The 16,305-nt window shown below is 35.9% G+C and overlaps 1 protein-coding gene across 11 annotated transcripts in view; it reads left to right on the forward strand.

Moving 5' to 3' along the window:
- The window catches only part of PJA2 (praja ring finger ubiquitin ligase 2), a 41,340-nt gene that overhangs the window by 15,370 nt on the left and 9,665 nt on the right, over positions 1–16,305 (forward strand). For 6 of the 11 annotated variants that reach the window (XM_087958080.1, XM_026673050.2, XM_087958085.1 and 3 more), the window contains 4 exons: positions 2,092–2,277; positions 6,201–6,386; positions 7,063–7,174; positions 11,874–11,915. In XM_087958080.1, coding sequence (XP_087814206.1) covers positions 2,092–2,277; positions 6,201–6,386; positions 7,063–7,174; positions 11,874–11,915 — 526 coding nt within the window. The remainder of the gene's footprint in view (positions 1–2,091; positions 2,278–6,200; positions 6,387–7,062; positions 7,175–11,873; positions 11,916–16,305) is intronic. The other 5 variants (XM_087958081.1, XM_026673067.2, XM_087958086.1 and 2 more) reach the window with 1 other exon arrangement.

The raw sequence follows: 16,305 nt of genomic DNA on the forward strand, positions 1-16,305 counted from the left end.
AAGAGTCTAAGATGGAACCTTGTGGCACCCCACTGCTTACTTCCCTCCATGTAGATTTAGACCCATTAAGGACTAGTTGTTGAGTACCGTTTGTCAGCCAGTTGCTAATCCATCTGGTGGTGGTGCTATCTTTCCCACTTTTTTATAGCTTACCAAAAAGTAGGTTGTGGTCTACTTTGTCGAATGCCTTGCTGAAATCTAAGTATATTATGTCCACAATATTTCGCTGGTCTACTTATTTAGTCACTGTGTTGAAGAATGAAATAAGATTGATTTGGCATGATCTGTTTTTAACAAAGCCGTGCTGACTGGTAGTTATTACTTCACTTATTTCTAGTGTTGGCAGATCTGTTTTTTAATTATCTTTTCCAGTATCTTCCCAGGTATTGATGTTAGATCAGTGCTTACAATATTTTTCCTGAATATTTGAATGCATTTTCTTACTTTTCACTATATTTCTGTCAAATAGGAATCTGCCAGAAATGTTCCTCCTTCTTTAAAACTGTGTTGAAGAATTGATAAATGCTCAGTTTGCTTTGTACCTTGAACCTGGCTTCCAAAGAAAGAAACATTAACCTAAGATTAATACATTACTCCAACCTTTCTCCCAGGTTATTGCCTCGCTTTCCTTGTGGGTGAGGAATATCCCATTGTGTACAGTTGGGGTCTCTTGAAGATGAAACATACCTTCAAATAATACAAAGAAAATTTTGGAAGCCTAAGATGGAGGTTGAGAATTTCTAGAAGTCTCAAACTGATTGAGATATTTTTTTTTGTATATACCTAAAATAAGGGGATAGTGGATTTGGAACACAAGCATAAATATTCTGAAATTGTGTCTATGGTTTTAATATTTAATGAGAAGGCTTTAGTTTCATAATTTTAGGATGATAAAAGTATTTTATAGTAAAAATATTGCCTAGATTTGAATGAAAATGAAATTTTCAAGATTTGTTTAAACAAAAACCAATGCTATTTTTCTATCCATATTATTATTACATTAGATTTATATCCCTTTTGTTTTGTATGTTGAATCTCCTTTGTGATGTAAGTTATTTAATAATCAAGAAAAATAGAAAATAATGGAAGTAGTCATTATATGTCTTAAAACTGGCAGCACTCCAAGTTTCCTATTAATCATTCCCTTAGTGCTTAAAGTCATTGCTGTCCAATATCATTAGGAAAAGGCTTTAGATTTTAAATGTAATTGGAAAGTACTGGAATTTTACAGTGGTGTCCTGTTAGCAAATAGTTCAGAACTGGGATTATGTAATGTTGAGGACAAGGGATAAATGACAAATAGTACAAAGATCATAATTTATATATAAAAATAAAAGCTTAAAATATTCAGGAATTTGTATTCTGTATCTAGCTCCTTATGATATGGTTGATAATTAGGATGTTCAAAGGAACAAATTACGTTTAGCATATTTGATGCTAGCAAGATACCATCTGCCTGCTCATTTATTATTTATTTGCCGTTTCTGTTTAAAATTTAGATATGTATAAGAAGAAAAAAAGATCAATATATGAATGTCCATAAAATTGATTGTTTCATCATGTTCTCAACATGTTTATTAGAAGCCTAAAAGATGTTTATTGCCAGTCCTATATTAAATATACATTTTCATATCAGAAATGAGCTTAAAGAAAGTATTTTTCTTTGCATTATGCCAGTCTAGTCTGCTGCTGAGGAATCTAAAGTGTAATACCCGAGTGGGGATTTTTAATAAAATAGATCCTAACTTTCTTGGTGCTCCTTTCTCAGAACATTCCCATCAGATTACAAATATTTTATGTTATTTCTTTAATAGGAGGCAAGATTAGGATTTCTGGATGAATGAAGCAGTAGCTTTTTCTGTTTGGTCTCTCCTAGGAGAATTTGTATTTCTTTTTTGTAATATGATTTTAGGAGGAAATTATAGCCTTACTTGTATGGACAGAATCATCCAAAATTGAGCATGTCCATACCCAAAGGGAAAGCTAGACATGCATTTGGATCGTTTCCATTTTATGCTCAGCTCGATTGAATCATGGCAAATATTAACTCTTATCAATCTTTAAGTGCAACTGGACTCTCTCAAATTGCAGCTCAGAATGCAGTGATGGTGAATGGTCTGCATCCCTGCCTTCTTATTTTTCTGTGACTGTGAAAGATCAGTCCTCCAGTGATGAAAGCTGGGAGACACTTCCAGGCAAAGAGGAACAGGAACCTGAAGAGCAGAGTGATAGTAGTGGTCTGGAAGAGGAACATAATGAATTTGGTTTCCAATCACGGTATGTCATTCTAATAATAAAATGATTTTTCAAAAACAAAAATCTGTGCTATACTATACGTACTGTATAGTCTATACACAATGTAGAAAATTTATATATATATATATGTTCATATGTTGTGTACTCCAGCATTATATTGCACTGTATGTATACAGTTTTGCTGAGAGCAAAGGAGAAACAGAGAAATTGGGTGGAAATTGGTCATAAGAAGGGGAGGCAAATGGATTAAGAAATTAAATGTGCGGTTTTTAGGGGGAAGATATACCTGTGTTTGGTGCAGTTTTAAAATGCTTTTCTGACTTGAGATAACTGCTGAGCTTTCTGCCCTTAGCAATCACGATAGAATCAGAGAACCCTTAAGAGAGAAGAGGGGCTAAAGTTCAAATTTTAAATTTTAAAAACTCTAATATAACAAAAACTTAAAATCATATTTTCAACATATATTAAAACAGGCTAAACATATATTACATTTAAATAAATATATAACTTCTAGAATAGTTATGATGGTAGACAGACCGCATGAGTGTAGAACACTTGCATAGGTAGCCCTCAACTTACAAACAAGTACCACCATTCAAGTTATGACAGCCTCAGAGATTGTGCTTTTTGCAATCTCTTTCCTAAACCCAAGTTTCTGTTTTCAGGAAAACAATCAAAAGAATTGAGACATATTGGTGATAACAGAAGTGCTAGATCTTATTGACAAATTGAACATTAACAAATGACCAGGCCTGAATGGCATCTACCCAAGGTTTATTAAGAATTTTAAAGTTGAAATTGTAGACCTGTTAATTAAAATATGCAACCTGTCTTTATACTTGGGCTCTGAGGTGGACTGGAAAGTTAGCTAATGGGTCTTTACTTTTAATAAAGCCTTACAGGGAGTTGAAGCCTGTCAGCTTAACATATGTTCTAAGGAAGTTAGTGGAAACCACTGGTAAAGATAAAATTACCAAACTTTTGGAGACACAGGCTATGTTTAGGAATACCCAACATGGGTTTGCTAAGGGAAAGTCTTACCTAATTAATTGAACAGAGGTTTTGGAGGGTGTTAATAAGTATGTGGAAAGATGAACCAATAGGAACTGTCTAGAGTTTTCAAAAAGCCCTAGATAATGTCCCTTTTCAAAGACTTCTCATTAAGCTTAAACAGCTATGGAATAAAAGGGCAAATCCTTTTGTGCACTAATCAAATCAAATCTTTTTATTACAGGCAAAGACCAGTATAAGAGGGTGGGATACAGTTAAAAAGTATAAAAACATCAGAATAAGTTATTACATATGAAAAGTTAAAAATATAAAACAAAAATCTAAAAGGAATTTTTAAAACATCTAAGAGGAGTAGGAGCAGTACACGGGCATAAGGAAGCACAGCAAACTAAATCTATTTCACTACAACTGACTCTGGAATAACCAGCTATGTGCTCATTAAAACTGGTTTATGGTATCACTATTTTTTATATTTTTAAGTCTTTATATGTAATTAATGCTATCTAATAAGGAATGCTTCTAGTAATATGTAAGGATTGTGAAGATGCATCGTTTGGCTCATCGTGTAACTAATCACTAGGCCCATCACCACATGAAATGAGACTGGTTTACAAAATGGCAAATGTAACTGAAGGAATAATTCATAAGAGAATCACCCCCACAGAAAAATTTAGACTTCCATAAAATACATTTTTACAATATATTATACTCTTGTTTTATTCCTCAGTAATTAACAAGGAGTTCTGTAATATATATACTACTGTCTTGCTTTTCCTCTTTGGTAATGTACAATTTTATGTTTTTTTGCCATTTGGATTACTGTCATAAATGCCAAAAGAGCACAGCATTTTTAAAAGTATTAAACACTTCAGAGAAATAAACAAAAAAGGAGAAACCTGCATTCTTAATTGGGGGTAAAACAAAGGGAATTGCTTCACATGCATTCTGAAATATCGCAATATTCCAGGCAGTTCTTGCTTAGCAACTTCCTCAGTCAGCAAATATTTGGAGTTATAAAGATGAAAATGTAACTTTGCAATCAATGCCCACATTTATTACCTTTGCAACATTTCTCTCTTTCCATCACATTTGCCATTACAGTCAATTGCCATTGTTGTTCTGTGCCTGACCCATTTTCTTTATCTTCCCCTCACAGTGAAGAGATTGCCTAAACAAAATCTCTTCCTGAGCTGCTTTTCTCAGCAGTGTAGCACTTCCTTAAAAAGTGCTAACTGCAAGTTAACAAGTCACCTTTGTGATCTTAATTAGCCTGCGTACAGTTGCCTGTAACTGACAGGACTTTAATCATATAGTAACATGGTGTCACTAAAGTCAATGATTTCTCTTAATGATTTATTTATTTTGCTCTTAAAAAATATAAAACTTAATGAAAATGGAAATAGAGCAAATATGAAGATTCATTTATGGGAAGACAGTTCATAGGATATGAACCATTTTAGGGGAAATTGCATTGGAATCAGTAAGATTTGGCTTTTTATTCAGGCATTAGGTCACAGATGTTACAGTCCAACAATTACATTAGTTTGTAATGTGCATTTGTAGTAGGAAAGCTTGGTTTCTTTTTGTTTTGGACTAATATAACTACATAAAAAGAAAGACGTTTTAGAATAGAATAACAGTTGGAAGGGACCTTAGAGGTATTCTAGTCCAACCCCCTGCTTAGGCAGGAAACTCTATAACATTTCAGACAAGTGGTTGTTCAATCTCTAGGACACCCAAGATCCCTCTCACAGTTACCACTATTGAGTGAGGTATCACCTATACTGTACCTATGCATTTTGTTTTTCTTGTCTAAATGTAGAACCTTACTTTTTATTTATTTATTACATTCCTTTTCTTCATTGATTTTCCTCTGTTTGTTGTGTCTGATTCTGTGAGACTGCCTGGTCAAGTCCCTGCTTGTTGGCAAGATTTTTCAGAAGAGATTTACCATTTGCTTATTCCTCTGGCGGACAGAAAGTGATTGGCCCGATCTGGCTTTGTACATAAGGCAGGACTAAAACTCACGGTGTCCTGTTTTCTAGCCTGATGCCTTAACTCATATACCAAACTGGCTCCCATTACAATCACATATCAGCTTAGAAACAAAATGAAAACATTAAATGTAAGGCAGCAAGAAATAATCACAAAAGTACCCAATAATTATACAATTGGTGTGATATTTATTTAGTACACAAAGGTTAACCATGTTAAGAGAAATAAATACAATTTGATTTGATAATAGCAACTATAAATACATTGGATCTAGGCTGCCTGGAAATCTAGGGCAGTGTTAGCTTCCACTGGAAACCTTTGTGATGGCAGCAGTATAAAAGTTACGGTTTCAGGAACTCTCCATAGAATTTTCTCCACAGGGGCAGAGTCTTTGTTTACACTGGTCTCTTTTCAGATCATATAAATATTTTGGCTGTTTTTAACTATAACATTGTTTTATTACAGGGATTTTTGGCTTGTTTTGTTGTTGTTGTTGTGAACTGTTAAGTTGTCCAGAATTATGTATCTAAGAAGGGCAGCCATAGAAGTAAAATGTATTTCTTTCTTCAGTCCCCAGCAGAATAAAATTATTACCTTGCATTCTCTTTATAGCATAGCAAAAACCAATATCTGTTTATTTAAAAAAAACATAATAAACATTTTGGGTTATTGCTGTGCTGTATGCTGTGGTGTATCTTAAGATAAAATATATATACATGTCACATATAAGTATAGTTCATAAAGCATCACATTTTAGCTGCACTGTTGAACTGTGCTGTCTATTATTTTTAAAGTGATGTCTTTTGAAAATAGATTGCAGGTATTTGACTGTTAGCACTCAGCATAAATAAAGGATTCTGTACTTTCTATACTGTTTGTTTACATGTAAATTTAATATTTGCTATATTTTGTATCACTTTTTTCATTTTTATATAAAGGGAACAGACATTGCTAGAGGATGGAGAGATTCCTTGGTTGCAGTATCATGAAGAAATCGAAAGTAGCAGTGATGAAGAAAATGATCAAGATAGCCATTTTGTACATCCTGGCTTTTTTATGTTGGATGGGAACAACAATCTAGAAGATGATTCCAGTATGAGTGAAGATCTAGATGTTGAATGGAGGTTGGTAGACTCTGCTGCTACCTTTGGTATTTTAACCCAGCTAAATGGTGATTGGGAACATACCTGGCTCATATTTTATTTAAAATAGAATTGCATAATGAAACCCTTATTCCATGATAGATGTAAGAACTTCTTGTTAATGTCATGTCAGAAATATATGACAATGATGGGCATCAGAGCCAAACTGGGCTTAAAGTAGTTGCCCCTTGCTCTTTGATTGTCATCCTTTACACAGATTAAATGCTTAATGGTTTGAGAGAGATCTGAGTAAGTTGAAAAAGTTAGAAAATTAGAACGCTGAAAGAGGTGGGAGACACAAAATAAGAAAATATTATTTTGCTATGTCTATGTCATTCCAGTCTCAAGAATTGAACTCATATGTTGGATCTCATCTCACATGGGGATAAATGAGTTTTCCTGCAAGGCTGTGTTCAGCTTGTCACTCAATTCACTAATGTCCTGATAATTCTAGAAGTAGCCTCATTAAACAGCTAATATCTTACTGTTTGCATTCTATTTATTTTTATATCTGAATGTAAAATAGCAGAAATTTATTTTTTTCACCATGTATAAATAATGTAAGGTCATATTTATTTAGAAACATTTTTCAGCATCACTGCACATGTTTTCAACTCTACTTAGATATAAAAAAAATAACGCTATATTTTCCCTGTAGGCTGCTTGATGAATTTGGGGATGGTCTTGGGGTTGCTCAAGCAATTTCGTATGTGGATCCCCAGTTCCTTACTTATATGGCCTTGGAAGAACGATTGGCACAGGCAATGGAGGTAAGTTTTAAGATTAGATAAGGTGAGAAAAAACATAGGTTAAGTCTATTTATCATTAACTTCCATTGTGGATTTAGATTGTTTTAATGTATGTAATGTAATATATAATAATTAATAATAATGAAATATATATTTTTATCTAATTGTACCACAATTACCATAGAAAAAGTAACTGCAATATTGATAGTATTTACATTTCATCCTTAAAATATAATGATAATGATGTACCTGGCTATTCTATGAGTCAAGCATTCTAAAAGTTGAAGGAAAATTATGCCCTTGTCATCTGATGTGGATTGAAGATCTTAACTTTGTGATTTTGTAAATGTGCTCCAAATGTTTGCAATATGTGTGTACCTGTACTGGATGGTTTGCATCCTCCAAAAAATGTCTCTCTTGCTAAATGCTACTGTTGCAACCAGAAGCTTTTTATTAAAAAAACAACAACACAGTTCCATTTAGTTGGAAGAAGAAATCTATAATAAAACGAAAAGGCAAGTAATCCAAATACTCCTTTTGGGGAAAATTAAATACATATTTTTCCAACTGAGCCAAAAAGTTGTGTTCATAGATTTGCTCCAAGACAGTTCTAATGTGAGTCTCATTTAAGGATGGTCTTCTGAAAAGGAATCAGGATGTTATTCAGGTGCACTACCACTTATTTATGCAAAATATTGGAAAGTGTGTTCTTCATGAACCTGAAGAAGACAGCTGAACAATGAACCAATTCATATTATGTATTCAAATTTGCTGCACTTAGTATCAGACACTATTATATTCACAATTCACATTCATTTTGATCTAATTGTAAGTGCTTCTTCATAAGTCCAATTAGGTGAGTAAAGACTGTCTGTCCATCAGATCTGAAATAAGAGGCAGTGGGTTCTGTTTTGTAATGGTTACAGGGTTAGGAAGCCTGTAATATTTACTTGTTTGTTAACTTGGTTTTAAAATTGCGCAACTCCAAGTGACTATTGGCAGCTGACAGAATAATGAAAAATATAAAAAACAAAATACAACAAAATAGACAAGAACAAATTGCAGAATTATTACACAACAGCACTCCAGGCAACACATCAAAAATAAAACCTCAGAAACAATTGCGTATTGCTGCCAGAATTTATTTTTCTTTGGTGCAGAAAAATGGGGGTGCAGAGGCTGGAGATGTAGAAAGAAGGATAAATAAAAACTTCCTTCAAATTGTAGTCTGGAAACTCATTTAAAATAGCCTGTGAGCTGGGCTGGGGGCTTTTAGTTGATGGTGCAAGTTAAATGAAGAGGCAAATTAACTGCTTCTTTTTTCCTCAGAGCATTGGTAAAGTCAGTATACTTTTTGTGCAAGGAAAGAGATGCAGGAGCAGTGCAGGAGGAAGAGGGGAAGAGTGGGATGCTTACAAATGGTGGGACTGATATTTTTGACAAGGAAAATAGATCTTTCTTCCCTTGCTTCCAGTAGATGTATGGATTAGGAATTATGTGCCTAGAATTATTGGAATGTGTAAGAAAGATATGAACGTAGTCACAAGAATGTTGTATAATCATTTATTTTTAATTGCAGAGGAGTTGTACTTTATACTGTCTTACCTGGGCTAAAGAAAAACAGAAGTGGTCTGTTGCTCAGTGGTCCACAGTCCTCTTTTCTGATGAGAGCAACTTTTGCATCTCATTTGGAAACCAAGGACCCAGAGTCTGGAGGAAGAATGGCTCTAGAGGCACACACTGCAAGCTTGTATTGGTTGTGCTATAGTGGGTTGAGTGGTAAGGCGGTTTCTGAAAAAGTTGTGTGGATATCCATTTTGTTGGAAAATGTTGTGTAGGTGGTCTGTTTCCTTTTTCTAGTATTCTGGGTTACTGCAGTGTGTTAGTTTTCAAACAGAAAGCAGATAGTGAAACAGATATTTCGATCTTAATGAAGTTGGCTGTGTTATGTAGTACCAATGCCATGGATTTTTTTGCTAGTTCTGGATCTATGGATGTAAAAATAATGTGACATCAAATTAAAGCATATTTCATCTTTTTCTACATATTTGGTTTTCGTGGAGGCATTGTAATGGGGATTTAATAGAATATTTACTCCCGTCTGTGAGATGTCCAGACTTTTTTGTAATTTCTTTGAGATACCTTTGTTGGCAAAGTTTTGCCTTGTGATACAGTGTTTTGTTCAATTAAACATGAGTTATAGTAGTATATAGATAATATGGTTTCTGAAGATTATTTTTAAAATATTGATCATGAGTAAATTAAATTGTAGATCAAAGTTTGTTACTGAATACTTAGCAAATAAAAAGTTATTTTATAACATTTCCATAGGTTTTTGTTTTGTTTTAGTGAAAAAATAGAAGCGAGCAATTCTGAAAACTTTCAGTGTCCACATATTTAGGCTAAAAAAGGTCTACTGATTTTAACAAATGCAAACTATTTTTTTCATTGTAAAACACAAAACTGCATATAGTGTTCTATCACTGGATCTTGAATGGCATAGGAATATTTAACTGATAACTTTTTTCCATGCTTGCCTGTATTTTTCAAAATATTTTTATTTTAAGTCAACTTAGGCTGTCATTTGAATGCTTTCCCAATTGCAATTTTAGAATCTACATATATGTATAAATAGAAAGATGTCACATTTGTATCTTCTGAAAATGATTGTATGTGTACTTAAATATATAAATTCTAAATATGGACATTTTTATAAACCATCAGAAAAATGATCAGAATATAAAAGCATGAATTATTGAGAGCATTTGCATCATATTTGCTTTCTATTACTTAATGACAAAACTCTACCACACATGCCTCCAGTGTTCATATTAAGAGCTTCCAAAGTATTTAAAATTTCAAAGAAGCAGATGCCATTTCTGATCAGTTTTATTGTCAAGATGCTTCTTCATTACCTTTGCAAACATTAATAGCAAAGATGTTAATTGCAGCAGCAATGTGCTGGCAATGTTGATAAGATCTGTTACTTGTCATGTTCTGGAACTGGACTTGCAGTTGTTTCAAAATCCTGCTAATTCTTCTCTGGGCTTTTTAAAATACAGTGATTTAAAAACTGGCATCTTTTTCACTCCTAAGTAAAAATATACTTGAAACATACAGGAAATACAATATTATAAATCCATAAGTAAATACACATACATGATTTTGCTATTTTAAAAGATTTTATAGTTTAATAATTGCAATCCCTTTTTTCCAAGTATAGTTGAATAAAATTAAATATTTTATTCCAGTGTATAATGCTTAATATTCCCAGCTAGGCAGTAAAAAACATTTAAAAACCATCTTAGCATTATCCCAACACAGTACTTCACTTGTTTTAAAGTAGGTCATCTTGTTACTAAATGGATTATCTATTTCAGTTGAATTTAAAACAAGCCATTCTGTTTAATCTGTTACCAAAGATTCTTTCTATTTCTTACATTAATATGGATTCCTATTTCTTACCACACTACAGATCTTTTATATACAGAAACCATTGTTAATTGCTAATAGTAATAATTCCTTTTAGGAGATTTTGAGCTTCCTGAGCTTTGTGAAAAGCAAGACTATGCAACTTTTGAACCAAGCAATGCATGAGTCTGTACATTAAAGAAGTGTACATTCTTTGAAAATATTGTGTATGCTTGATATATGTGGCTTAATTTCCGTAAAAAAACACAACACCAATGTAACCTGGAAGTTGAGTCACGGCAACTGAACTTGTTTTCTTTTGTGGTTTGAAACATTTTTCACTGCTTATTCAAGTAGCTTCTTAGTTTCCATGACTCAACTTCAAGACAACTACTACGAATCTTCATCGACATATTGCCAAACACCAGTGTAATGTAAAACTGCTGGTGAAATATCATTTTCTCATTTAAAGTATATTATAATCATTTCTCAAAATACTGCTTTAAGCAACTTGAATCCATACTAAGAGATTTTCAGTGAAGTATAGTTATAGCTAAAAAATAAAAATAAATTATAGCCAAATAAACTTTTATGCACCATTATAAAACATTATGCTGCTATACATCTATTCTATGAAAAATAGATAAAATAATTATGGCAGCAATTCATGACATGAGGAAAATTTCCATAGCTAATGCATTTGGTCTTATATTGCCCTTGTAAATTTAAATAACTTTTTGGCATCATATCCAACTTAGTAAAGTGCACTTGGCATCTTGAATTGGATGGATTTTTGAAGTTTCAAATAATTATGTAAATTTTGACAAATGGTAGGAAATCTTAGGAAGAGGAAATACAAGAAGTAGGTGAAAAAGAGACTCAACTGCATCTTCTGTATTTTGAGATTTTCTCTTTATTAAGTCACATTAGACTTGCTTTGAATATTCTGCCCAGGTTTCATTGATCGGAAAATATTTGAAGAATCTTGTACATGATTAATTATTAGTTTTGATAGTTTTAATATATCTGTTCTGGTAGTGACAATAAAAACACCTCTAGTTAAACCTAATACTTGGAGGTTATAATTTGAAGCAAACAACCTAAAATAGTTTACCAGCAGATTCAAAACCATTGTCCATTTAAATGTAAGCTTTCATTTAGTTGGGGGGGAGATCCTTTCAGTTGTGCTAATCCCAAAGCAAGAGTATTTTCTAGTTTTCATAAGTAAAATTCTGTAGTTAGGTGTGGGGTACAATTTTTAAAAAAGTTGTGCTCCTCCCTTCACTAACCTGAATCTTTTCAAATTCAGGTAACAAGCATGTTCATGGAAATGACTTATCAGCGTCTACAGGTACTTGCAATTTCTGATTGCCTACATTCCACATGTAGATAATATATTTAAATTGAGAGGTAGGCAGCATTTTATTTGTATGTATTTTTGTGGTTGAGTAAGTCACTTATGTGTGAGTGTGTAGCAGTGATCTCTCAAATTGTATTGCACTGCAGAAAATTTTTGCATGGAGGTTTTGGAATTCCAAACATTCTATTTTTTTAAAATGACATAGTTTGAAATGTTAATAGCATGAAATAATTACTACATGTTATTGGTATTGATTCTTGCAGTTATTGAAGCTATCACAGTTCTATCTTAGCTATGATTCTGCACACACACGCACACACACACACACACACACACACACACACACATTAAATTAGATGTATCTTCATCAACAAATATCCAGACAGATATTGTTTTGGTTTTACTTAAGACCATCCATCAGAAGCAACCGATTTCTATATGTTTAAGGAAAAGTTTAGAACCTCAACTGAAAATACATCCTTTCTATAAGAACTGTATTTTAATAAAATTGCTTTAGAAACAGTAACTCTGTATTCATACTGAAGGCTTTAAAACTCTGCACATTGTAATAATAATAGCATCTAGGATAAGAATACCCAAGAGTGGGCTGCTACCGGTTCACACCGGTTTGGGAGGGCCAGGTGTTAATTTTACATCTGGTTCGCCAAACCAGTAGTTGCAACAACTGGCTGGCCCCGCCCACTTCACTCTGCCGCTCCTAGAAGTCTCCACATAGCCTGTTTTCGATCCCAGGTAAGTGCTCTGGGAGGATGAAAAATGGGCCTCCAGAAAGCCAGAAATGGAACCATTTCAGGCCTCCAGAGAGCCTCTGGAGCTCGGGGAGGGCGAAAATGGCCTCCCTTCTGTGATGAAGGAGGCCGACTAGGCCACATCCACCGTGGCCTAGTCCACCCAGCAACTGGGCAGAGAACCTGTTGCTAAATTTTTTGAAGCCCACCCCTGAGTATATCTGAATTTTACAAATAGAGAAGGGCACTGATTGACAGTTTGATTTCATTCAAATAGAGTTAATATAGAAATTAGAAAAAAATACAGCAAGCACATCATTTTGGTTTTTGCCGTTAATGATAAGTTAGCTACATCAATATTGATTAATTAGGAGAGAAGTCCTGATGCTTTGGCTACCGCCTATAATAACTGTTACCTGCAGTGATTTTCCACTTATCTTAATACAATTTAGCATTAAAATATGAAATTGATGTACATTTTAAGGCCATGGAAATCTGCGAAGAGGCTCTCAGTGACTTGGAACAAGAAGAAAATTTAGGGAGATTATTTCATATCATTTCATAAATGGATTTTTTGTATGCTTTTCTACTTTCTGTATTACTGCTACATATATCTGTATTATTTAGGGAGGTGCCACTATTAGAATAAGAATGCCATTAAGTAAATTTTTAGCCTTATGTTATAATGCTATGATGATAACTTTTAGGTTACTTTAAGTAAAATGTTAATTAAGATATTAAGGTGTGCTTTTTAATGGAAACATTTTCTTTATCTAAATCAGTGGTTCCCATACTTTTTCAGTCCACCGCCCCCTTGGTGCTACAAACTCATCCTCGGTGCCCCCCACCCAGAGGTGGGATTCAAATTTCTGTGGGTGTGACCTAATTTGAGGTCATGGCTTGCTGGTCACATGACTGAGTGGGCGTGATTTGCTGGTCACGTGACTGGCTGGCTTGCTGGTTGGGCATGATTTGCTGGTCACGTGACTGAGTGGGCATGGCTTGCTGGTCACGTGACTGGCTGGCATGGCTTGCTGGTCACATGACTGGGTAGGTGTGGTTTGGTGGTCATGTGACTGGGCGGGCGTGGCTAGGTAACTGGCAAACCAAATACAAGTGGTCCTCACTTAATGGCTGGTTGTTTAGCAAGTGTTCTAATTTATGACTTGCCTCCCCAGAACTACTTGACCTGTTTTTGGAGTTTTGACAGACATGCGCACGCACACACACACACACACACTCCCTTCTAACCCTACTGGAGCAGATCATTGCACTAGAATTGCCAAAGCATCTCTGATTAGATTCTAGTAGTGAATAGAATCTACTCAGAGATGCTTTGCCGATTCTTGTTGATTTGTTTTATTTGTATTTCTTTATTTTATGTCGCTGAATTGCACTGACATGTGTGTCCCTTCTTGTGCACAGCCCAGAAGCTTTTGTGATTCTTTGCAGCAAAAATTACCAACCTCTGGCTTTGCTCTACTTTTCAAATGTGCCGCCACTGCCATGTTCTAGGTGCTGGCCCCGCAGGTCCATCCCATTGAGCCTGCTGCACTGGAGGGACCTGCCCAAGCAAGTCCGAGAGAAGCGGTACACCAAGTCAATGGGGTGAGCTTGAGAGAGGGAAAGAGAGAGAGAAAAAAAAGAGAGAGAGAAAAAGAGAGAAGGAAGAAAAGAAAAAAGGGAAACAACAATAAAGGGACAGACAAAGAGGGGGGATGGAAGGAAGGGACAGAAATAAAAAGAAATAAAGAAGGAGGGAGGAGAAAGATAATGAGATATCTATTCTAGTCCAATCACCTGCTCCAGCAGGGTTAGAAGGGAGTGTGTGTGTGTGTGTGTGTGTGTGTGTGTGTTCTTGTAATTTACCAGTACATTTTGGTTTTGCCTTCAGAATTGGCACTGTAATACATTGGGGAAAATGTTTTTTAGGGTGAAGATCTGATCCAATAGATCCTGTTTAAAGCCTCAACAAAATGTGAGAGCTTCCTGATAGTCTTGACCATGTTTTGTCCACAAAACCTTTAATAGAAGCCAAAGATGTTTCAATGTGGAAAAGGACCTCAGTCTAAACTAGGCATCATTTCAATCTGATGCATCAGGTTTCTCTCTCTCTCCCTCCCTCCCTCCCAGACTGGCTTTGCTCTACTTTCCTGATGTGCCGACGCTTCGAACGTGGATGGATGGATAGATAGAGAGAGAGACAGGGAGAGAGAGACAGGTAGGTAGATATATTGGTAGGTAGGCAGGCAGGCAGACCTTATGGATGGATGGATGGATGGATAGGTAGGTAGGTAGGTAGATATATTGGTAGGTAGGTAGGCAGGCAGGCAGGCAGGCAGGAGGACAGACAGACAGAGACCTTTTGGATGGATGGATGCATAGGTAGGTAGGTAGACAGAAAGGCAGGCAGGCAGACATACAGACTGATAGACCTTTTGGATGTATGGACAGACAGATGGAATGCGACAGCGGCGGCACTTTAGAAAAGTAGAGCAAAGCCAGAGTGACTTTTCCAATGTGCTGCTGCCGCTGCATTCAACGCCATTGAGCCCCTTCCCCCATTCGGGTGCAAAAGCAAATGGGATGAGCCTGCGGTGCCGGCACCTCGAACGCCCCCTGCCGCCTCTTAGCACCCCCCCCTTCAGCAGCCGCTTACGAGCAGAGCCCATCCTACCTCCCGTAATCCCCAACATTGCTTCGCAACGACTTCTAGGCCTTGCCCACCAAGCAAAACCTCCCGACACTCAACTCCACCAAGAACGCTCAACATGCCGAAAGGCCCGCCCTATGTAATTCCTGCAACACAACTACGAGGCGACGCATGCGCTTTTACCTTGCTTCCTTGGGGAGACTTTCCTTGCAGCCAGTTTAACCCAGCCCATGTGGGGACCTGTCGCAGCTCAATGTAGGCAGCGCTTCCGGGATGGGAAGGGTGAATCCCACCTGCAGCGCTACGCAGATCCCGTGCCTGCAAAAAACCTCCAGCCGCCGCATGTTTTTTTTGGTGCGGCTGAACTCCAGTGCCCCCCTGCCGCCTCTTAGCGCCCCCTGCCAGCCCCCCAAGGCATCCCTCCACCCCCCAGGGGGCGGTACCGCGCACTTTGGGAACCATTGATCTAAATTATGACCAGCAATAAAATTTAGGCTTATAAACGGCCTCATAGTGCTTTATAAACTCTCTGGGAAGTTTAAATCTAAACATTATTTGAATATTGCCCCAAACAATCTGGATCTTCATTTTACCCAAGGACAGAAGGCTGAGTCAGTCTTGAGCCTTGTCAGGATTGAACTCCAGGCTGTTAGCAGAGTTTGCCTGCAATACTGCATTTTAATCATTGAGCCACTTAGTTTATTTTTAGTTTTACCATTACACATATATTTTAACATTTGTTTTTTTAATGGCATATAAGTGATCAAAAAAAGGCCCCTTCTTTGGATACAATTAGAAAGTTATCTGACCTCCATGACATCACAGCATGGAGGTATCTTCACTTTCAGCAGTAACACTACTATATTTCTTGTTTAAAGGCTATGGATATCAGTATATATTAAGTAGAAGCCCTCACTTAGCAGTGGTGATTGGAATTGGCAACTCTGTTGCTAAGTGATGCATAAAACACATCACATGA

The sequence above is a fragment of the Notechis scutatus genome, chromosome 2 (assembly GCF_049901735.1).
Source record: "Notechis scutatus isolate UNSWTSFEM ecotype Mainland chromosome 2, rNotScu1.2, whole genome shotgun sequence".
Classification (NCBI taxonomy): Eukaryota; Metazoa; Chordata; class Lepidosauria; order Squamata; family Elapidae; genus Notechis; species Notechis scutatus.